This window comes from Kuraishia capsulata, genomic scaffold, assembly GCF_000576695.1.
Source record: "Kuraishia capsulata CBS 1993 genomic scaffold, Kuraishia_capsulata_scaffold_3, whole genome shotgun sequence".
In the NCBI taxonomy this organism is placed as follows: Eukaryota; Fungi; Ascomycota; class Pichiomycetes; order Pichiales; family Pichiaceae; genus Kuraishia; species Kuraishia capsulata.
This window is the reverse complement of record NW_019172952.1, coordinates 491062-513207: the sequence shown is the minus strand read 5'-3', so window position 1 is coordinate 513207 and position 22146 is coordinate 491062. Positions and strand designations below refer to the sequence as shown.

At 46.3% G+C, this 22146-nt stretch overlaps 13 protein-coding genes across 13 annotated transcripts, besides 2 other annotated features; 8 read left to right on the top strand and 5 right to left on the bottom strand.

Moving 5' to 3' along the window:
• Positions 1-143: 143 nt before the first annotated feature.
• Positions 144-485, top strand: KUCA_T00002517001 (uncharacterized protein; the record flags this gene model as incomplete). Its single annotated transcript, XM_022602776.1, has 1 exon — positions 144-485. One exon carries the CDS (start codon positions 144-146, stop codon positions 483-485), a length of 342 nt encoding a protein of 113 aa, XP_022458547.1.
• An 83-nt stretch (positions 486-568) lies between these two features.
• On the bottom strand, positions 569-2740 carry KUCA_T00002516001 (uncharacterized protein; the record flags this gene model as incomplete). The annotated part of the gene is made up of 1 exon (XM_022602775.1): positions 569-2740. One exon carries the CDS (start codon positions 2738-2740, stop codon positions 569-571), a length of 2172 nt encoding a protein of 723 aa, XP_022458546.1.
• A 266-nt stretch (positions 2741-3006) lies between these two features.
• On the top strand, positions 3007-4761 carry KUCA_T00002515001 (uncharacterized protein; the record flags this gene model as incomplete). The annotated part of the gene is made up of 1 exon (XM_022602773.1): positions 3007-4761. The coding sequence occupies one exon, from the start codon at positions 3007-3009 to the stop codon at positions 4759-4761; it is 1755 nt and encodes a 584-aa protein (XP_022458545.1).
• Positions 4762-4894: 133 nt separating this feature from the next.
• KUCA_T00002514001 (uncharacterized protein) lies at positions 4895-5840 on the bottom strand (the record flags this gene model as incomplete). Its single annotated transcript, XM_022602772.1, has 2 exons — positions 4895-5615; positions 5794-5840. The coding sequence occupies 2 exons, from the start codon at positions 5838-5840 to the stop codon at positions 4895-4897; spliced, it is 768 nt and encodes a 255-aa protein (XP_022458544.1).
• A 120-nt stretch (positions 5841-5960) lies between these two features.
• KUCA_T00002513001 (uncharacterized protein) lies at positions 5961-7877 on the top strand (the record flags this gene model as incomplete). Its single annotated transcript, XM_022602771.1, has 1 exon — positions 5961-7877. One exon carries the CDS (start codon positions 5961-5963, stop codon positions 7875-7877), a length of 1917 nt encoding a protein of 638 aa, XP_022458543.1.
• A 97-nt stretch (positions 7878-7974) lies between these two features.
• On the bottom strand, positions 7975-8592 carry KUCA_T00002512001 (uncharacterized protein; the record flags this gene model as incomplete). The annotated part of the gene is made up of 1 exon (XM_022602770.1): positions 7975-8592. One exon carries the CDS (start codon positions 8590-8592, stop codon positions 7975-7977), a length of 618 nt encoding a protein of 205 aa, XP_022458542.1.
• A 649-nt stretch (positions 8593-9241) lies between these two features.
• KUCA_T00002511001 (uncharacterized protein) lies at positions 9242-10876 on the bottom strand (the record flags this gene model as incomplete). Its single annotated transcript, XM_022602769.1, has 1 exon — positions 9242-10876. One exon carries the CDS (start codon positions 10874-10876, stop codon positions 9242-9244), a length of 1635 nt encoding a protein of 544 aa, XP_022458541.1.
• Positions 10877-11055: 179 nt separating this feature from the next.
• Positions 11056-11070: a sequence feature (Short protein (KUCA_T00002510001, CDK26538.1) was converted to a misc_feature.).
• Positions 11071-11125: 55 nt separating this feature from the next.
• Positions 11126-11143: a sequence feature (Short protein (KUCA_T00002510001, CDK26538.1) was converted to a misc_feature.).
• A 622-nt stretch (positions 11144-11765) lies between these two features.
• Positions 11766-13535, bottom strand: KUCA_T00002509001 (uncharacterized protein; the record flags this gene model as incomplete). Its single annotated transcript, XM_022602768.1, has 1 exon — positions 11766-13535. One exon carries the CDS (start codon positions 13533-13535, stop codon positions 11766-11768), a length of 1770 nt encoding a protein of 589 aa, XP_022458540.1.
• Positions 13536-14229: 694 nt separating this feature from the next.
• On the top strand, positions 14230-14871 carry KUCA_T00002508001 (uncharacterized protein; the record flags this gene model as incomplete). The annotated part of the gene is made up of 1 exon (XM_022602767.1): positions 14230-14871. The coding sequence occupies one exon, from the start codon at positions 14230-14232 to the stop codon at positions 14869-14871; it is 642 nt and encodes a 213-aa protein (XP_022458539.1).
• A 545-nt stretch (positions 14872-15416) lies between these two features.
• On the top strand, positions 15417-16058 carry KUCA_T00002507001 (uncharacterized protein; the record flags this gene model as incomplete). The annotated part of the gene is made up of 1 exon (XM_022602766.1): positions 15417-16058. The coding sequence occupies one exon, from the start codon at positions 15417-15419 to the stop codon at positions 16056-16058; it is 642 nt and encodes a 213-aa protein (XP_022458538.1).
• Positions 16059-16759: 701 nt separating this feature from the next.
• KUCA_T00002506001 (uncharacterized protein) lies at positions 16760-17572 on the top strand (the record flags this gene model as incomplete). The annotated part of the gene is made up of 1 exon (XM_022602765.1): positions 16760-17572. One exon carries the CDS (start codon positions 16760-16762, stop codon positions 17570-17572), a length of 813 nt encoding a protein of 270 aa, XP_022458537.1.
• A 714-nt stretch (positions 17573-18286) lies between these two features.
• KUCA_T00002505001 (uncharacterized protein) lies at positions 18287-20002 on the top strand (the record flags this gene model as incomplete). Its single annotated transcript, XM_022602764.1, has 1 exon — positions 18287-20002. The coding sequence occupies one exon, from the start codon at positions 18287-18289 to the stop codon at positions 20000-20002; it is 1716 nt and encodes a 571-aa protein (XP_022458536.1).
• Positions 20003-20270: 268 nt separating this feature from the next.
• KUCA_T00002504001 (uncharacterized protein) lies at positions 20271-22130 on the top strand (the record flags this gene model as incomplete). Its single annotated transcript, XM_022602762.1, has 1 exon — positions 20271-22130. The coding sequence occupies one exon, from the start codon at positions 20271-20273 to the stop codon at positions 22128-22130; it is 1860 nt and encodes a 619-aa protein (XP_022458535.1).
• Positions 22131-22146: the final 16 nt, after the last annotated feature.

Sequence of the window (22146 nt, the reverse complement as noted above, 5' to 3'; positions counted from 1 at the left end):
CACTGCCACAAACCCAAGTGTCAGTAACCGCCTATCTGCCAAACCCAAGTGTCACCAACTCCGAAGCTTGAGACCAATTTGTAATTCCAAAGATTCAACTGGCCAAGCCATCTAAGGTTTCTTTGCATTATATTCGCAAAAACATGTCGAGCCTACTCAGACTAGGACTTCAGAACGTGATCGGTTCGAGAATACCGACTCTCCCCAAAATTTTCAACATCAACACAAGAACAGCTAGATGGTACTCTGCAGACATGGATGACTACGAACGAAAAATCTACAACATACTGTATGAGCAGTTCCACCCCAAAGTGTTGCAGGTCAAGGACGTGTCAGGAGGTTGTGGCTCGATGTTTGCTATTCAAGTTGAAAGCGAAGCATTTAAAGGAATCCCAATGATCAAACAGCATAGACTAGTCAACCAGGTGTTGAAAGACGAAATCGCGCAATGGCATGGCCTACAGCTTAGAACTAAGGCCGCGTAAGTATTGTCACCTCTTGTATATATTGGCCATTGGCATGATCAAAAAAGACAGTTTTTCGGGTTTTATTCAGGGGTCTAAGTAATCTATTCAATGACTTCCTCGGTCTCCTCCAGAATCTCCTCCTTGATCTCTTCGATGATCTCCTCGTTGTCGGTCTCTTCCTTCTGGTCCAAGCCAAGTTCAGCCAATTTCTCGACAACAGTCTGTCTCCAGGATGTCCATTCCTTAAGAAGTCTACGACGCAGCAGGATCAACTCTCTGAGAGCAGTGTCGGCCTCCATGGCATCGAGCTCGTCGAATTGGGCAGAGTACTCTTTCAGGTTCTTTCTCACCTTCTTTCTGTCGGCAGCAGTCAGCAGAGAGGCTGGTCTTGGCCTCCACTCAAACGCCTTGAAGTTGTCAATCAGGTCTTCTCTCAGGAGATGTCCGGCCAGATCGTACAATCTGTATCCGTTCTCAATCTTGTGTCTCCAGGCAGACGACCAGGCAGCCAAGTATCTTCCGGAAGGATCCCAGGCAAGATCGGTCAAGCCAGCATACTCGTGCTGAGCCACCAGTTTGAGGTTAGCGTTCACATTGATCTTGGCATCCTGGTCCTTCTTATCGCCGTCGTAGTCAGCGTCAAAGAACTCGATCTCAGAGTTGCTGCTTTGGGCACCCAGGACGGTGGCCACAGCAACGAATCTACCCTTTGGCGACCACAAAATGGTGTTGCTGCGCTTCTTATCAAAGGACTTGAACTCGGTCCATTTCTTCTGAGGATTGATCTTACCCTTTTGGATCTCTGGACCGTAGAAAGCAACAACATTTCTTGGAACGGCTGCACTCACGTTTGGCATGTCAACGGTGCATATAACAACGAATCTCTCTCCCTTTGGTTCCCAGGCGAAGTTAACCACAACATCCTTAAGCTCGAGCTTCTCAACAGGGATTCCCTTCTCTTCGAGTTGGAAGAATTCCAGATTGGTGAACACAGTCTTCTTGGACTTGGTGTGACGGTCAACCTTCACACACAGGAACTTACCCTGGTCTTGCCAGTGGAGCTTACAATCGGACACCTGGAACAAGTTCACAGTTCTGAGCACTTCCTTGGAAGGGATTTGCATAACCGCAACCCTGGCGGTCTGATTGGAGTTAATCTCTGGAGTCCAGTAGGTTAGCAAGTGTTCACCAGGTTCGTTTTTCTTGGAGTTGGCCAAGTAGACACCGGCTGGAGCCCACTCAAAGTCCATAATACCTTCAATCTTGATGATCTTCTTGTCGACAAGCTGGAAAGTCTCGGTTTCGTAGACGGCCAAAGCGTCTGGCCCAATTCTGGCACAGTACTTGTCGTCGTAGGACCATTTCACCAGAGGCCAAATCATCTTCTTCTCTTTCTCCAACTGTGGTGGCAAGGGGAAGGTTCTGGCAGGAAGACCTGTGGCCAAGTCCCAGATAACAAGTTTGTGGCCCTCGCTTTCAGGTCCAAATGGACACGAAGCTCTGGCGGGACTATCTTCAGGAGGAAGAACTATAGGAGATGGAGATAGAGACACTAAAAACTTTCCGTCCGCAGAGAAATCAATCAATCTCACGTCAGGATGAGCGAATCTCTTCATTCTTGCGTAGTCTGGACCACCCCAAGCCTGGACACCTTGAGGGTGAATACTGAAGAGGAAGCTTCCCTTGGGGGAATACTTGACAAATGCACTTGTCCAGTGAGCTCTGGGCTCAACACAAGCTTCTGGGGGCTGTCTTGCCTTGTTCCAGTATACACCAACAACATCGTTCATTTGCAGAGTAAATTGATCACGACCAGTAGGGTCTTGCAACCAACTTCTCAGGTATCCAGTCTCCTTGAAAGGAGGGATCTCTGGTTCTTGGAACTCATCGGTGACATGGCCCTCAACGGCATACTTTTCGATATCAGACAACTTGTTGACCAAGAGCCTGTGCTTGACATCCAGCTTCTTACCGTTAAGCTGCTTCACAGCAGCATCGGCAAATTCAGGCTTGAAATACTCCACAAACAGAAAACCCTTGGTCTTTCCATCTGCAACAGGCATGTGCATGTCTTTGACCTTTCCAATAGTTGAAAAAAGCTTGTTCAGCACTTTTTTCAGCATCTCGGCCTTGGCCTCAGGCGCAATCGGAGCACCGTCCACGACGACATAGTTCGCCAGGATATTGTCCGACTCCTGGACAGCATACTTGGATTCTAGGTCCGAGAAGTCAATGTCATCAATATTGATGTCTTCTTCGACGGTAGAAGGCATTTTACTCGTAGTGTTGAATGGATGTCTTGTTCAAATCACGGCTTCGAAGCGTTGTAATATTTCAAAATTTCTCCCAAGCCCATATGACCAAATTTACTCTACACGCGTAACGATGGGCACGCGTTTGTCTGTTGACATTACACACGCCCTGATGATAAAGAGATAGATCGTTTGTGGTTTTATACTAGGCTAAAATCGGACTGGAGAATTTCCAAAGCTGGTAAACCGGAGATTTCGTGATTGAAACCATCTGCGCTTTATGAGCAATGGTGCTTTCAAACAAGTCGTCACATGGAGACTTGGGACCTGATCCCACAGCTAAGCTTACCCCGAAATGGATTCCTAGATCAGGAGTCATTTCGCGTCTGGAACAGTTGAAAATCAACTCGCCAGTAAACAGCGACTCAGAGCTAAACGAATCGAACGATACGAGCTCAAATTTTGAGGATTCTCTGGATGCTGAATCTTTCAAAGACCCAATGCACTTGTCTAGATTCTTTGATGACGAGGAAGGGACCCTACGAACCTCGAGTCTACAGGCACATGACGTTGAGAGCTTGCAACGAGAAATAGTATATCTGCAAATTCAGCTGAAGCTTATGACCGATATAATGAGAGAACACCTGAGCGAAGGAGATATGTTGGACATAACGAGACTGGAATCAGAATACAGGAATAAAGAGGCAATTCTGCGAGAAGCCTTGAACACAGAAAAGAGCATAACGGCGGATTTGACTCAGGAGCTTGAGGATATGTTGACCTCTTTCCAGCAGTTCCAAGAAGAGGCGAAGAAAGCAAGCAATGACCTGGAAGGGTTCACTTTGAGAGTGCTCAAGCTGGTGGAAAACCAGTCTCGTGAGTTCAAATTTCATAGCGTTAAAATTCCTGAGATATCAGGTCCAGATTCAGACAAATTGCAACTATTAGAGAGGTTTTTGGGCCAGTTCACTAGTGAATTATCCAAAAGACATGCCAAACTCGAGCTTGACATCGATGAATCAAAAAAGTCCGATGAGAATCTGAGAAACACGATAAGTTCCCAAATGGCTATCATAAAAGAGCAGGAAGAAGCTTTGGAAACTTTGAGAAGAACAAATTCCAAAGATTCCCAAGAAATTTTGGAGAAGATAGCTGCTATGGAGCAGCTGAAGTCGGAGCATGAGAAAACCAAGTCGCGGTTCTCTGCAATTGAGGCTGAACTTACAGGAAAAGTGCGTGAAATTGAGGAATTGACATCCAAACACAGAGAGACAATGGAAACTCTATCGTCGAAAGAAGCCGAGCATGAAGAATTCTTTGCCGCGAGCCAACGCGAGCACAAATCTAGCAAATCCGAGAAACAGGCTATCGAGTTGCTCAATCAGCAGATCAAGCAGCTTAGAAAAGATTTGGAACAAGCACATACTGCTGAAGCCACCCTTAATAAGGAGAGGACTGGTCTTGAGAGCGAGCTCAATCGCACCAGGTCAGAGGTTAAAGCACAGAATCTGCAAATATCTGCTACGACCAATGAATGCGACTTGCTAATCGAAAGGTATATCAAGCTGTCGAAAAACCTCATCAAATCCTACTCCAAAGTTCTGGATTTGAAGTCTGTTAGACAAGCTTTTCAGCAAGTTGAGAGGCTTTCGAACAGGAAAAACCTAGGGCTGGATATGGAATCGATCGCCCAGTTGCAGGATATCATCTTCCAATACCATTCATCCGCCACGCGAAGTCTGTGCGAAGATTTTCTTGAAATGAGTATCAACTCAGACCGAAAAGGAGCTGAAGACAGCGCTACAATTGCAGATCTGCGGGACCAGATACGACAACTCCAGAAGGAGAATGAGGTTCTGAAAGGGGGATTTCAAGATCCGAAAGACGGACCAATTCCGCCGATTGCGCGTCTGAGAATTGACGAATTGACGAGAAAGTGGAAGGCGGAACGAGAAGCCAGGCTGTACGAGAGCGGCGAGGCCAATAAGAGGTTGCAAGACCTGGAGCGCGAGAATTCATCTTTACGAGTACATACTGCTTAATCGGGCATCTTCAGTAACAGGAAATTGGGTTTTTAGGAACAATAATGGAGGAGAGAGACTGAATGGTCTAACTAGTCATACTGATGTTACAGCCACTGCCTTGATGATCACACTGAAATCGACGGATAACCTCTTACTCTTCCATCTCGTTGTCGTCACTGTCACCTTCACTCAGATTGTCGAGAGCCTCATACACCTTCGCCAGCTGTTCCGCGCTGGGCTTGTGAAAGTAACCGGATGCATCACACACCAAGAGATCTGTTTCGTAGTCCCTATCCTTGTTATCCTCGTGGGCAAGATGAATGATCTTAGCAGCTTCTATCAGACCAGTCTCCACATCCAAGTCATCGAAATCTAGCTTCTCCAGCTCGGACTTTGCTATTTGTCTTCCCTTACCAGCTGCAATGGCACGGTAACCCCAGTATGTTCCACTGGGCTCAATCATGTATAAATGGAATCCACTAGCATCCTTGCCTCCGATAATAGCATTGATTCCAAATGGTCTCACCGAATTATAGCACGTGTAATTCTGGACGTAGTAGCCCAATCTATCTACCAGACCAGGAACTGTGATCGGATCTTTGTACAGCGACTTGTACGATTGAGCCTCATCTCTTCCTCTGTTAACAAGGTGTCTACCATCGGGTATCAAACCCGACCAAACCACACCAATGTGTCTATCTATGGTCAAGGATCTCTCATAGTTCTCTTTAACGTGCAGTTTGGATGTCAATATCTTCTCCACAGCGAGTACTATACCATCCTTGCACTTGATGCCGACAGAAGTCCCGGCGTTCTCAACAGCCTTGGAAGCATACTCAACCTGGAAGTTTCTTCCGTCTGGCGAGAAGATACTGTTAGACAGATCGTATCCAGTACCAATAGATGTCTGGTGGCGAAAACGGTTAGTATCAGGAATTGGCAAAATTACACTCAAGTATCACCAAAGACTCACCATCGAATACTCAGTCTAACAACCAATAAAAAAGAAAGAATTGTGGATATGATTAGAAAGAATTATTGTGTAGTTACATCTGTTCCTTTATGTGGCGACTTGCCAGCGACAGGCAATCTGCCATTATGAGACGTGCAATCTACCAGACACAATGTTCTGCCATTCAGACCGTGCAATTAAGCACTGCCTAAATAGATAACCTGATAGCCAAACAAGACAACTATATCCACAACCACCTTTTTCCATGTCTGCCGACGAGATTCGTGTCGTCGTTTGTGGCGATGAAGGGGTTGGCAAGTCCAGTCTGATCACCGCATTGGTGAAGGAAAAATTTGTCCCCAATTTGCAACACGTTGTACCTCCAATGACCATACCAAGAGACTTCTCATCCTCTGAATATGCTCCCAAATCTACCATACTCATAGATACTTCACCCTCAGACATTGTGACTCTGCAAAAAGAGATAAGACAGGCTGACGTGATATGGCTGGTTTATTCGGACCATTACACTTACGAGAGAATATCGCTCTACTGGATCATGATGTTCAGGGCACTTGGAGTGAATTTACCTGTCGTACTTTGCAACAACAAAATTGATCTTGTGCCCATGGCAGAAGGTGAAATTACCGTTGTTGATGAGTTAATGCCTCTTCTCAAGGAGTTTAAGGAGATCGAGTCGTGCATTCGTTGCAGTGCTAAGGAGAACTACAACGTGAACCAGGCATTCTACCTTTGTCAACGGGCTGTCACGCATCCAGTGGCTCCCTTGTTTGATTACAAAGAGAATTGCTTAAAACCCTTAGCGGTTCATGCTTTGAAAAGGGTGTTTTACCTATGTGATAAAGATCAGGATGGCTTTCTGAGCGACCAGGAATTCATGGACTTGCAGCAGCGATGTTTCCACAAGTCTTTGGATATAGTCGAGCTTGAGATGCTCAAGAAGGCAATCGCGGACGCTTCTGGAACGACTAAAGAGGAAAATGGAATCACTCAAACTGGATTTCTTACGTTGAATGAGATTTACGCCGACACGGGCAGGCACGAGACAATATGGGGCATACTAAGAACCTTCAACTATACCGATTCACTTTCAATAGACGACAAGGTTCTGCATCCGCGGTTTGACGTTCCGGCACATGCAAGTGTGGAATTATCTCCTGTTGGATATAAGTTTTTGGTAGACCTGTTTCTGCTGTTTGACAAAGACAATGATGGAGGACTGAGTGATGTTGAACTGGCGCAGTTGTTCTATCCAACCTCGGGCATTCCTAAGATGTGGGATGAGTCCAATTTCCCACGAACAAGTGTTTGCAACGAACAGGGTTATGTCACATTACAGGGATGGCTAGCTCAATGGAGCATGACGACGTTTCTGGATTATAAAACTACGCTGGCATACCTTGGATACCTGGGCTTCAACAGTGGTGCGAAGAATGGCTCCACCACTGCAGCTCTCAAAATCACGAAGCCCCGGAAATTTAGAAAGCGCAACGGCAAGACGTTTAGAACTCCAGTTAATGATCGAACTGTGTTCAATTGTTTCGTTCTGGGCGCGCCTGCTTCTGGTAAAACGTCGTTGCTTGAAGCATTTTTGGGAAGGCCATACAGCGAGATGTACTCTCCAACTATACAACCACGCATAGTCGTGAACAGCGTGGAAATAAAAGGAGGAAAGCAATGCTACTTGATTCTGGAGGAACTTGGTGAGCTCGAACCTGCGATTTTGGAAAATCAAAAGAGACTAGAGCAATGCGATGTCATATGCTATACATACGACTCTGCCGATCCAGAGTCATTTCAGTACTTGCTGAACCTACGCGAGCAGTATCCTTTATTGGACGATCTTCCGGTGGTATACGTTGCTTTGAAAGCTGATTTAGATCGGCAGCAACAGAGGTCCGATATCCAACCAGAGCCATATACCAGGTCCCTTTTTTTGCCGTCGCCATTGCACATATCCTCCTCGTGGTCCTCATCGCTTAACGAGCTGTTTGTCCATCTCGTGGAGGCTGCCAGTTTTCCTAAAAATGCTACGCCTGGTCTTGAGCCTGAGCCTCAGACCGAAACTATCACTCCATTCATGATAGCTGGTGGTGCTGTTGGGTTCATGGCAGTTGCCTCTATATGGTTCCTCAGAGGGACTGTCCTCAATACTAAGTGATCCCGGTCCTACATACAACGCTTAATGAATGCATGATTGATATAAAAGTCATTATAGATGTCATAAATTGATGGATGTCATAAATATTCCCTTAACCTCAAACCATAAAGGACTCACCGCAACCGCAAGTGCCCTTCGAATTCGGGTTCTTGAAAACAAACTTGCTGCTCAGTTTGTCATCTATCCAATCCATCTCGCTGCCGACTATACTGAACAGGGCCTTGGAATCTATCAACACTTTAACGCCATCCTGTTCAATCAGCTCGTCGAATTGCCCCTGCTCGGTAACGTATTCCAGATGGTATGAAAGCCCGGAGCATCCTCTATTCTGCACACCTATTCTGATCATCTTCGGATTGGGCTGCGAGCTCAATTTTCTCAAATGATGCAATGCGTTTGGCGACAGCGTTATCAGGGCTTTGCGTGGACGTAGTTTTCTTCTTCTTTTCTTTGGCTCTTCTTGTGTCGTAGTCTTCTCTGCAGGGGCAGTTTCCACAAACCGACCGTTTTTGGTGGGAAGACTGTGTTTAGACCATTCCTTGTCGGCAAAGCCCTCGTCGAAATCCGAAATTCTCTTTATGTCCTGAGTTCTGGCGTTTAGCGTCTGTATGAATCTAACAGGGATAGGGCTGGGGCCTTGTTTGCAACAGCGTCTGAGTGCCAAGCTCAGAGGAGAAGACAGTAGTCTTGCATTTGATAATAGCCTGATGGACATTGCAATGATATAATCTTTTCTGAATGAAATTGGAAGGAAAAGAATGGAATAATAAACAATGTCTAATGGGTTGAGAAAGAATGTGTAAGAAGATAGTAATGTTGTACCCCCAAGAGCCGATTCGGAGTTGCCAGCTTTTAATTTTGGATGACTCCTGTGCCAGACACGAGTATTACTAAGTGAATGCGTCTGATTGGCCAGCGGACGGGACCCCGGGCTTCTGAGATGCGGCGTATTTTTCAGGGCGGATATTTTAATCTGGTACAATTTAATGGGTAACTGTACCGAGAGGCTAATTATTATAAGCCCCCACCCTCAGTACATTTCAAAATACTTAGAAGCTTCGCAGTTTCGGTCTGCTTAGGGGTCTTTATTGGCTAGTAGTGAGCTCTATGTGGGATGGCTGGTTATTAGCACTATTAGTCTGGTAAAGCAACTAGCACTAGTCTGGCTATACATTGGAAACTTGGTGATCAAATAGTCATAGACTCTATTATTAGCCTGAATTTACACTCTAGGGCCTACTCTCTCTAACCTTAGTCCGGTCACTTTTGAGTCTGACTTCCTCCACAAATCGCGTGGTTCGGCAATCAGCCAGCTAAAGCTCTAAATTCACTGAAATTTCAGCATCCTCACCCTTTATTAATTTTCAATACGGCAAATAATCAATGCCAGCCCCAAGCCATTCCTTTCCCATCAAAATATCATCGGAATGCTTACCCGTAGACCAAACTTCCTCGACGATCTTGCGCATTGTCATCACCGTTCCCATCTGGACGGTCTGATAAAGTGTCTCCATATACTTGCGAAACTTGTTTCTATCCTGTAAACGCTCGCAATGGCACCCGATAATGAATATGGGCCAAACCATTTGTGTGCAAATGGGCGATACTGGACTGAGCATGTCGTATATGAAGACAAACTCTCTGGTGGCCTGCTGGATCACATCGAGATAATCATCTGAGACCTTGCACACCTCGAGAAGCTTGATATAAACGGCCAAAGACCAGCATTGGGCACCTCTTAATCTTTCCTCATATTCAAAAGTGACACCGTTTGTATCGCCTGGCAGCTTCAACGGAACATAATCTCTGTAGTTCAAGATCTCGTTCTTGATCCGTTCAAACTCCGAGACGATCGCAGCGGGCCGCATTTCGCCCTTTTTTAGGTCTGCTCTTAGCTTGCACACCTGCGCAATGCAATTGAAAATTTCCCCAGGACAGCCGTTCATTTTTGCGGTGGAGATAGTGTCCGTCTTGGTGCCGTACCATTGGGGATTACAATAGGGTAAACGGCAATCTGGCGAGACAATGGCCGCAATAGTGTCAAACCACGAGAGAACACAAATAAGAGTTTGCGATTGGTCAATTCGTTGCAGAACCACTTGAAAAGTTTCATCCTCGGTGATACTTGCGAACAACTTGAGAAACACTCTAGACAGAGCGGACCTGCCGCTCTCCAAAATTCCAAACAGTAGATGGACATAGATAAGAAGCAATATCACGAAAAAACTCGTCCTCTTCTTATTGACCGCATCATTTTTCAAATTCACAACAATACTCTCAACATTGATACCCGGATCCTCGGTCCTCTCCACCACCTTATCGTTCTCTGGTGAGTCATTTGAGAAACCCTCTTTGCTGGTTTTGACATAGTTTACCAGGTATTCCATCGTCTTGTTTATATGGAGAAGTCCCCTCTTATAGAATTCATTCTCTCCTCGGCTTTCGTATAAGTGCATGCACGAAAGCGATATAAAACAGCTTCTTGCAATCTCAAAATCGCAATACTTCAGAGCCAATTCTGGCCACGGCGAACTAGGATGAGAGTCAAGCAAGGGCAAAAGTTTGTTGAAGAAATGCGTCAACATCATATTCTCTTCAGAGTATGAAAGGCTTGATGAAAGAGCTGGCGATGGGTACAGATTGGTGTTATCGTTGAAGGTCATGATTTCCTCAGCCAACTTGGATCCTGTTAATTCTGTCGATTGAGGAGATGGCAAGTCAAGCTGCCGCATTATTGGGGTCAGCGAAAATTCGGCTATATCATTGGCTGGGCTTGCTTGAGCAGAATCCTCTTTTGCGTCTGGATTGTCGCGTTGAGTTGCAGCCAAATCCATGCTATCTCTTCTCTTAGGAGGCTGTACTCCCAGAAAATCTCCAGCACTCAACAAATAATCCAATCCTCCATAAAGAGCAGATTCGAACTGGAAAGGGTCGGTTATATCACTCAATCCTTGACTGTCGTAACTAACAGATGAAGCAGTGGTCGAACTTTTCGACATTGAATTGGCAGACTCATTCTCTAGCTTCACCGCGCTCACACCTTCCGATATTCTCGGCCTTCCTCTAAACCCATGCTTCACCTGACCTTTTGAGTTTTTCGCAGCTTTTAGTCCTTTTCTGCTATCATCAACATCAAAGGTTAGCCTAACACCGTAGCCTTCACACTTTCTATTCGAAGTCACACAATTCTGGCCTAAATCGGCGTTAGTCAACGTAAAACATCACAGATCCAATTCTGTAAAACTTACACTCCGGTTTTCCCTCATCACATTTCCTTCTCCTAAGGTTAAGTGTTAGCCGAATTTCCATATCCATATCCATATCCATGCACAGATCACTCAAGATACATACCTTTGCTTACAAGTCCAACACCCCGTTCTCACTCGAGTAATCTTTGAGCCTGGCACGGACATCATTCCGCTCTTGCAAAGAACACTTTTTTGTTTGTGTGAAAACTCGCAGTAACAGTGACGATTCATTTAGTTCTCGGAACTCCTTGAAAGCCCGATATCTTTTGGGGTAGTGTTCGACCAAATGGGTTTTGAAGGGATCTTCGAGCCTGATATGGCCCTAATTGAAATATTTATTGATCTAATCTGAACTAGGGAAATTGTTCAAAAAAATACACTTGGGCTGTAATAAAGGCAAGTATATCGGTCAAGCCAAAAAAAATTATGATCCAGCCGAGAATCGAACTCGGAGCCTCCTCGGTGTAAACGAGACGTGATAACCGTTACACCACTAGACCGAAAATACGCAGATTTTGGTCGCAAGCACGCCATATGGTTAGAAAATGGTGTAGGACACTACGTATACGATATTTTTTCTCGATCAAGCTTTGCATCATAGAGTAACCACTTTGTCGTCAAATATTTTTATTATACATTACTATGAGTTAATAACACTCCAAGGCCCAAGACCATTGAGCAGGTGTTCAACCTCAGTCTTGCTCTTGCCCATCTCCGTGCAAATGGCGTCAAAGTCCTTGGCCTTCTTCAAAAGCCTCACCAGATGCGACTCTTCAGCCCTCTTGATTCTCTCCTGCTCGACAGCAGACATATCTATGACGGTATCGGCATCTTCACCATCTTCCCCATCAACAACGGCGTCCTCTTCATCCGCACCAAAACCACTGAAAGAAGGCCTTTCCATGACAGCCCCTCTGACGAAAGTGGGTGACCGTTTTTTCTTCTCAACTGGTAAAATACTGCGACCTTTCATGTCATCGAATCCTGAATCAAGTGAATTCAAAAGTTTTGTTGAGATAGGATAGGACCTTACCCTGTAAATGATTCCACGCAAAACCCCAAACGAAACAAACCTCCTGATATCAATGTTTTTCAGGACACTGGCGTGCTCCAAGTACCACTCTTTCATAGTCTGACTCTGGTGAAGCGACCGGTATAGCGAAAAGAGTGTAGTCTTGGAGGGTCTGACAATTCGCTGAGGTCTATTCAGCGACGTAAGTTGTTTTGGCGAAACCGACTCCACCGGAGTATGGTACTGACCCTTTCCCTCACCACTGATCACACTTGCATTGTCAGAAGAAGCTGCGGATTGCCTGGGGGCATACAAAGGCAGATTGGCAAAGGTTGGCTCTGAAAATACATAGGCCTGGCATTCACTTGCCATCTGCGGATCAGTTAGAAAGCGTATTATCTCCGACGTCGGAGCATATGTGTTGGAGAACTGGAATATGTCGACTATAGCAACCGATCTATAGTGGAGTAGGTGCTGAATACATTGCTTCGCCAAGAAGTAGTCAGCCTCTGCAAGTTTCGCGATTTTGTGTATGGAATTGATTCCATCGATATAAGGCAAAATCTTGAGCATAGTTGGATCCCAGTTCACATCCACCAACGAGTCTAGTTTCACCGTCACCACAGGAACATCCGAAGAGTTGATATCAGGCGGAGGGGGAATTATAGGAAACAGCTTGATGTCAACAGAATTGGCAGCATCAATCGGAATTTGGCATTCCGAGTAGTTGTTCAGATCCTGGAATATCTGTTGAATGAGACTCTCTATTGAAGACAGTTCAGGCTGGTTGGCTTCTAGCTGGCCAGGGGGTATTGCAGCCACTCCATCCATTGTTCCATGGATTCCATGATCGTCTTCGTCAGTAACCATTTTCAAATAGCGCGAGTCTTCGGAGATTCCTTTGCTCTTGACTAGCAGCGGATTGGTGTCGGTCTTATCTGCTTGCGACTCAGCTTTAAAAAATACATTTGCATCTTTGTCAGAATGGCGGGACAAAATTTGGAATTGTTCCTCCAAGGCTCGAAACATCTTTCCCATCCTCTTGATCTGTCCTTCGTAGGGCGTGGTGTCACTTTCATAGGGAAACACGAAACAGAAGTTGAAGCTGAACGAGTTCCTGGCATATTGCGATGAGTATATGTTCGATGGGAACCCTACAATTCGGTATGAATTGATTTTGAAGGTAACCAGCGTGTCACAAAGGCTCGGCTTCGGTATCACGTAATTCTTAATGCTATCGAAATCGAAAAGCGGCGTCTGGAATGAGGACGAGTCTTGTTTCTCTGGAGTTATCACCGACCCAGACGGCACCTGGTGCACTACCTTTGTGCCTTCGGTGGGATGAAACACCGCATAAAACATTGCCACTATGGGCACAAACCCATAGGTATCGTCCATAAGAAAGAGGGGTACTCAGTTTCCAAAGCAGTGGGAACAGTATAGATGTCTTGTTTCCTCAATGGCGTATCTAGCACGTTGAGCTGTTTTTGGGTAGGACACATCAGGCGAGGTTTAGCCGTGGGCTTCGTGGCCAGCATGCGGAGCCACTCCCAAAACAAATCTGACTAAAAGGGTCCCAATTAGTCAAAGGCGAACCAAAAGAAGAAGAGAAGCAGACTTGCATATATTTAGTCTGAGCTGGAAGTTAGGCGGGTGCACCCTATAGCCCATACCAAGTTGGGTACCATGCCTGTTCTCGGGTCTCTCTTTTGCGGAAACATACATCTACGACTGCGATTTGCAAGCCTTATTTGTGGCCACAGAATTGAAAGAATTCGGAACTCGGAAATCATACGACGCGGATAGTGACGCCATTGCAAACCGCGCGTCATATCTAAAAAGATAACAATCTAATCTTTGAGCGTGCAAATACCGAACGCTGCAGCGCCGCACTGATCATGCAGATAATGCACCAAGAGCATTAGTCATGCAAAACAGAATTCATTACGCATCAATTGCTTAGTAAAATATTATTTGGAGTGAAAAGCTTTATAAGAGGGTTTTACTGATCTAATATATATCCCCCTCCTTGTGCCCAGTAGTGAAAATTGATGTAAAGCTCAGATACTATCACAAGTTAAAGTTTAGGAACATGTCAAAGATTGCAATTATTGGAGCGGGCCGTGTTGGTCAGGCACTCGCTGGCCGTCTCGTTGAGACGGGCTACTCAGTGAAGGTTGCAAACTCTCGGGGTCCCGATACTCTCAAAGACTTCGCGAGAACAACTGGCGCGGAGGCTGTTGGAATTGCTGACATTTCGTCTGGAGCAGATGTTCTCATCCTCGCAATTCCAGAGTATCGCGTTGCAGATTTGCCAAAGAGCGTCATCTCGACACTCCCTAAGGGTGCAGTCGTAGTTGATGCAAATAACTATGCTTCTTCGCGGGATGGGGGTATTGCCGAGATAGACGCTGGCCTTCCTACATCTCAATGGGTTTCAAAGCAATTAGGTGTCGGCGTGGTCAAAGCTTTCAACACCATATTCGCTTCTAGATTGGTTTCGCTCTACAAACGTAAAGGCGATCCAGAGCGCATTGCCCTTCCTGTAGCTGGCGACGACACAGTCGGACGTGCTAAAATCATGGAGATCGTTGAACGGTTGGGATTTACAGCTTTCGACGCGGGTCCATTATCGGAGTCCTGGCGTCTGGAGTTTGGGCAGCCGGTCTGCGGCAACACCGTGACGCTGGAGGAGCTGCCACTGTTGCTTCAACGCGCTGAAAGAAAGAAATGAATTGAAGACTGGGATAATGCACCAACGATTTTTGCTCGGCTACCCGAAAAGAATCCAGCGGGCCAGCATGTGCGGGTTTCCAACGATAGCGTCGAGCTCTTGTGAGACATGTATAGAGTTTATAGACGCAATTGGAAATAGTATTAGGAATAATTGAAGCTTGGAGCATCCAATTCGTTCGTAACTACCGATGATGCTATGAGATAGCCGCTCGTCAGATCCAAGAAGACAACACTTCAATAGCCGAGAGTGCAAATACCAAGATATAGCGCCGCACCGTCTGCGCGGATGCTTTTAAAAATATGTAAGCAGCAAGCTCAACATACATTAGTAATACTGTCCTACTTTCAAATTCCGTGCAACAAAAAAAGGAATTCACTACCAATCAATTGCTTAGCAGCACATCATATGGCGCAAAATGCTCTCCAAGTGGGCTATACCGCTTCGAATATAAATACCCTTGCCTCTGCCCAGTGGTCATAACCCATGTGAAGCTCAAATAGTATCAAAGATAACAGATACTATCAGAAATTAAAGTTGAACATATGTCAAAGATTGCAATTATTGGAGCGGGCCCCATTGGTAAGGCACTATCTACCCGTCTCGTTGAGACAGGCTACTCAGTGAAAGTAGCGAACTCCAGGGGTCCAGACACTCTTAAAGAGTTTGCTCAAATCACCGGTGCATCAGCTGCTGGAATTGCTGACGTTTCGTCTGGAGCAGATGTTCTCATCCTCGCATTACCTCTGCCTCGCGTTGCAGATTTGCCAAAGAGCGTCATTTCGACACTCGCTAAGGGTGCGGTCGTAGTTGATGCAAATAACTACAATCCTTCGAGGGATGGGAACATTCCTGAGATCGTTGCGGGTCTTCCCACTTCTCAATGGGTATCGAAGCAATTGGGCGTTGGCGTGATCAAAGCATTCAACACCATCTTTGCTTCCAGAATCGTTTCACATCAGAGACCAAAGGGCGACCCACACCGTGTTGCGCTACCTATTTCTGGTGATGACTCGGTCGCACTTGCTAAAGTCCAGGAGATAGTGGAGAGGCTGGGTTTTACTGCTTATGACTCGGGTAAATTGTCTGAGTCCTGGCGCCTGGAGTTGGGACAGCCAGTCAGCGGCGCAGATCCAACAGTCGAAGAGATACCACTGTTGCTCCAACAAGCTAATAAAAAGAAGTGAAAAACAACAAAAAACAATCAACAAAAACAACAAAAAAAATGGGGAGATGCATCAATGAGATATACTAGGCTACCCGCGAATTATTCAGCGGGTAGGTATGTGCGGGTTTCCAGCAACAGCGTCAAGCTCTTGTGAGACATGTGTAGAGTCTATAAACGCTGTTGACAGTGTACGCGTTGCATTGCATTGAATTGCATTGGAACCAGCATTAGTAATAATTGAAGGATGTATGGCCTTATTCGTCCGTAACTCTGTAGACGCCTTTGATTAGCCGCGCGTTAGATCCGAGATGAGGATAATTTACTCCCCGAGCGTGTAAACACCGACACCGTAGGGCCGCACGCCGCACGCGTAATTGCCGGAAAACCAAATGTCCGGGATTCTTGGCTGTTAAACGGTGGGTTTTCGTCCCAGACCATTCTTTTTGATAGGTATGATAACATGTCTTGCTGCTATATCCAAATAGTGCTACTTTAGATCCAAAGCATTTTTAATCGGTCAATCGTTCGGCATTCGGAAAAAGAAAAGCACCCGGATTTCGGTGTACCCCGAAGAGTTGCGTACAAATACCATGCGGCGTGCATAAAAAAGCTCCCTACCACATTCATTATAAATATTCCAGCTTCTTCCCACTACTCAAAGTACATTTGAATCTCAAATAGTACCCACGGTTACAAATATTAGCAAAGGTTAGTACCAATATGAAGAACATCGGGATTATTGGAGCAGGCTTTGTTGGAGAAGCGCTCGCTCTCAGGCTTGTTGAACTTGGGTACTCAGTGAAGGTTGCGAACTCCCGGGGTCCGGACACTCTAAAAGAGTTTGAGCAAAAGACTGGTGCAAAGGCTGTTGGAATTGCTGACATCTCGTTTGGACTGGATGTTCTCGTCATCGCAGTTCCCATGACTCGCACTCTAGATTTGCCAAAGAGCGTTATCTCAACGCTGCCAGAGGGTGCAATCGTGGTGGATGCAAACAATTACTATCCAGCAAGGGATGGCGTAATTCCAGACTTGGAAGCAGAACTGACCGAATCCCAGTGGGTTTCTCAGATACTGGGCGTTAGCGTGGTTAAGGCGCTCAATAACATCATCGCTTCTAGATTGGTCACCAACCACAAACCCAAAGGCGATCCAAATCGCATTGCGCTACCTGTGTCTGGTGACAATTCAGGAGACAAGGCTAAAATCATGGAGCTGGTGGAACATTTGGGATTTACAGCTTTCGACGCGGGTCCATTATCGGAGTCCTGGCGTCAACATCCGGGCAACCCTGCCTACTGCTCCGACCCCACAATCGGCGAGCTACCGTTGCTGCTTCAACGTGCAGATCGCAAGAAAGCAAGGGAAGGCCGTGACAGCGCCTCAAAGCTACTTGCAAAGCTCCCCAAAGATTATTCCGCCGACGTGCTTGTACGGGTTTCCAGACTTTCTGCTGGGTTGGACAGAACAAACCCAAAAAGTTTGTTTGCCATACTGAGGCTCGGCGTGGCCCTTCTGTGGCCTTCACAATGATCTCATCACCCGACAGGTATAAAAGATGCTGATTGAGAGCAGATGATTGCTGAGGATGCTGTCAGTCTTTGGGCGATGACCATACGAAGGTCAATGCCGGTTGTCGGTGGTTTCTAGTAATCTATTATTTCGTCTTGTCAAAGTCACGTGATTTTTCACTCTATCTCTGCTTCAGCGTCGTTAGGTCAAATGAAATGAGTTGCCTATTATCATTTCCTTTTTTCTATAACAATAATTCACAAGTGAAGGGAAGTCTATTTCGCAGTCCTGAAACGGGTAGAAGCTAAAAAGAGCTTGAACTGAGTCCACTGATAGTGATGAATTAACCATGGACCAAATGGTGGAAAATGAAGGAAGGTTCCGTTTTGGGAATCGGGTAGCGCACTTAAACGGACATTACGAATCAATTTGCCGGGTTGAACGTCTATCAGGCTTGCAAATACACCAAATCCAGATGAAAAATAGAGAACTTTAGGATGCAACAAAAGAAACAAGTATTAAGGATTTCAACACACAAAAACCGCTATCTAAACCCTTTAAACCTCGTTTCAAGACCTAAAGCCCAAACAATTTTCCTCCGTTCCCCAGAATTGGTCACGTGCCTTTTTTCGTCGAATTTTCCAGACGAAGAGCTCCACTTGTTCCGGAGATAACTTTTCTCTCTTTTCTCTCCTTCTTCCTTCACCAAAGCTACCCCAATTTTGCTCAAACAAAATGCTTAGATTTGCCCGCCCACAAGTGAAGAAGACCGCTGTGTCGTTGTCGCGTACATATGCCCACAAGGAGATCAAGTTCGGCGTTGAAGGCAGAGCCGCCTTGTTGAAAGGTGTCGAGACTCTGGCCGACGCCGTTTCCGTGACCCTTGGACCTAAGGGAAGAAACGTGTTAATAGAGCAACCATTTGGAGCTCCAAAGATCACCAAGGATGGTGTGACTGTTGCTAAATCCGTGGTTTTGAAGGACAAGTTTGAGAACCTCGGTGCCAAGCTGTTGCAAGATGTGGCGTCCAAGACCAACGAGAGCGCTGGTGATGGAACCACTTCTGCTACCGTCTTGGGTAGATCGATTTTCACCGAGTCGGTGAAGAACGTTGCTGCTGGATGCAACCCAATGGACCTGAGACGTGGATCGCAGGCTGCTGTTGAGGCCGTTGTGGAGTTCTTGCAGAAGAACAAGAAGGAGATCACCACCTCTGCTGAGATTGCACAGGTTGCAACCATTTCGGCCAACGGAGATGTTCACATTGGAGGACTGTTGGCTTCTGCCATGGAGAAGGTGGGAAAGGAGGGTGTTATCACTGTCAAGGAAGGTAAGACATTGGAGGACGAGCTCGAGGTGACCGAGGGTATGAGATTCGACCGTGGTTTCATCTCTCCTTACTTTATCACTGACGCCAAGTCCGGAAAGGTAGAGTTCGAGCGCCCACTGCTGCTGTTGTCCGAGAAGAAGATCTCTTCCATCCAGGACGTTCTTCCTTCGTTGGAGCTCTCCAACCAGCTGAGAAGACCATTGTTGATCATTGCTGAGGACATTGATGGCGAGGCACTGGCCGCTTGTATTCTCAACAAGTTGAGAGGCCAAGTCCACGTTGCCTGTGTCAAGGCTCCAGGATTCGGAGACAACAGAAAGAACATTCTTGGAGACATTGCCGTTCTCTCCGGAGGTTCCGTGTTCACCGAGGAATTAGACCTGAAGCCTGAAAACGCTACTGCTGAGTTGCTCGGTTCTGCTGGTTCTATCACCATTACCAAGGAGGACACTGTCATCCTTAACGGAGACGGAACCAAGGATGCTATCGTCCAGCGTTGTGAACAGATCAGAAACTCTGTTGACGATGCTGCTACTTCTGAATACGAGAAGGAAAAGCTCCAGGAGCGCTTGGCTAAACTTTCTGGAGGTGTTGCTGTCATCAGAGTTGGTGGTGCCTCTGAGGTTGAAGTTGGCGAGAAAAAGGACCGTTATGACGATGCTCTCAATGCCACCAGAGCTGCTGTCCAAGAGGGTATCCTGCCAGGTGGAGGTACCGCTTTGGTGAAGGCTTCCAGAATTTTGGACCAGGTTAAAACTGCCAACTTTGACCAGAAGCTGGGTGTTGACATTATCAGATCTGCCATCACCAAGCCAGCCAAGAGAATTGTCGAAAATGCGGGCCAGGAAGGCTCTGTTGTCGTTGGAAAGATTCTTGACGAGTTTGGAAACGACTTCAACTTCGGCTACGATTCCGCTAAGGGAGAGTACGTCGACATGATTGCCGCTGGTATCATCGATCCTTTCAAGGTTGTGAGAAACGGACTTGTTGATGCCTCTGGTGTTGCGTCGCTGTTGGCCACTACCGAGTGCGCCATTGTTGACGCTCCAGAGCCAGCCCCTGCTGCTCCAGCCGGAGGTATGGGTGGAATGGGTGGAATGGGAGGTATGCCAGGTTTCTAATCTGAAAGCTCGGTCAAATACTCCCCCCACCAGCTATATAGGCTTAACTAATTGAACTCATGTACATATATGATTAGTTTTTATGTAAACTAGAGTGGAAAATACTGAACCAGAACGAAATTGTTTCTATCGTTTGATCCTGTTAACAAGGGTGACGAATGGGGCATGCCGACTCGTTATCTTATCAAAGTGGGATGCATCTGCACCAAAGTGGGACGGATGGGTCCACGATAGATTAGAGAATTGTATCGTTTGGAAAATTGTCGCCATGAGTCGTCAATGTCCCCGATGCATTATTCTTGATAACGATCAATTACTTGATACTTATATATCTGATGGTCCGAGCCGGACCCCATCATTCTGCCCATTATCTTTTAGCCGATCAATTGGTTCGGTAAAACAAAAACTCTGGCAAACAATGAGCGAAACTTTGAGTGTGGCCAGTGAAGCAAATGTTAAGGCCAAGACTATCAAACAAGAGTGGCAGGAGTTCAAGGGAGCTTTCACATCCATTGCGGGATTCAAGAAGTTTGCAATCCTCGAAAACTCGTCCCGGCTCGCCAACAAAGACCTGCGTCCAGTTCCTGAGCAGAACCGGACCTGGGCATGGTGGAACTTCTTCGCATATTGGTTCAGTGAGTCCTGGGCCGTATCCACGTGGAGTTTGGGAAGCTCCATGGTTTCCGGTGGAATGACGGTCAAAGCGTCGATTTTGGTATTCTTCTTCGCAAACGTGTTCCTGGTGTTTTTCATCGTTTTGAACGCAAGGGCAGCCAGCATGTATGGCATCGGCTTTTCCGTCTTGGCTCGGACTTCGTTTGGCATCTATGGCCACTACTTTCAGGTAGTGGTAAGATCGATTCTGGGAATCATCTGGGGAGGTGTACAATTGTATTATGAGGGCCAGTTCATCTCCATCATGTTCAGATGTATCTTCACCAGTTGGTGGACGTTGCCCAATCACATTCCTGCTTCGCAGTACACCGACACCAAGACAATGGTGGCATTCTTCCTTGCTTTTTTGATCACCATTCCTTTCACGGCTCTGCCTACACACAAGCTCAAACACATTTTCTCCATTAAGTGTGTTCTCATGCCAATGGCCGGAATGGGTGTGGTTATCTGGACGTGCACTCGCAACGGAGGTGTTGATACTGGCATTTTGGTGGAACCCGCGGCCATGTCGCAGACCGCTTTTGCCTTCTATGTGTTGTCTCAATGCAACTCCATTTGGGGAGCCACATCCGCTTTAGTGGTGACATCGCCGGATTTGACCAGATTTTCTAAGACCCCTTCTGCACAAATCTATGGAAATATGCTCGCTCTACCAGTGGCACAACTCATTTGTGGTTGTTTTGGAATTTTGAGCACTGCTGCCGTTTATGAAATGTGGGGAACTGCCTACTGGAACCCATATGACCTGCTGAATGCCATTCTGGACCATCACTACAACTCAAAAGCCCGCGCCGGTATCTTTTTCGCAGCATTTTCGTTTTTCTTTGCAACACTGGGGACATCATTGGCGTGTAACATCATGCCTTTTGCCATGGACATGTCGTGTATTGCTCCTAAGGTGATCAATACTGTTCGTGGTCAGCTTCTTTGTCTTGTGGTTGCATTTGCCATTGTTCCCTGGAGAATTGTTTCCACTTCTAACGGATTTCTGACGTTCATGAGCGGCTACAGTATCTTCCAGGGCAGTGTGGTGGGGGTCATGATTGTGGACTATTTCATGAGAAAGGGGAACATCAATCTTAACGATTGCTATCGCACTAGCAGATCTGGTTCCTATTATTACTTCTACGGGATCAACATTCGGGCCTTTTTCGCCTTTATCGCGGGCTTCGTGGTGCCTCTTCCAGGTTTCATTGGAACCTTTGGAACGACCTCGGTATCGACTGCTGCCACCTACATTAACGATATGGGTTGGTTAATGTCTCTGTTGTTCGGAATAGTTGCCTACTTCATTGCGTGTGTGATATTTCCTCTTCCAAACGTGGACAAGTCTGCTCCGTTCGAGTCTTACGTTAACCATCAACCGGTTGAGGATTTGTCGCTTTCCAGTGGAAAGTCCGACATTGAAGCCCAAGAAAAGGAAGGGGCCACGTTTGGTGTTGTTGAGGTTTAGTTTTTGTATCCCACCT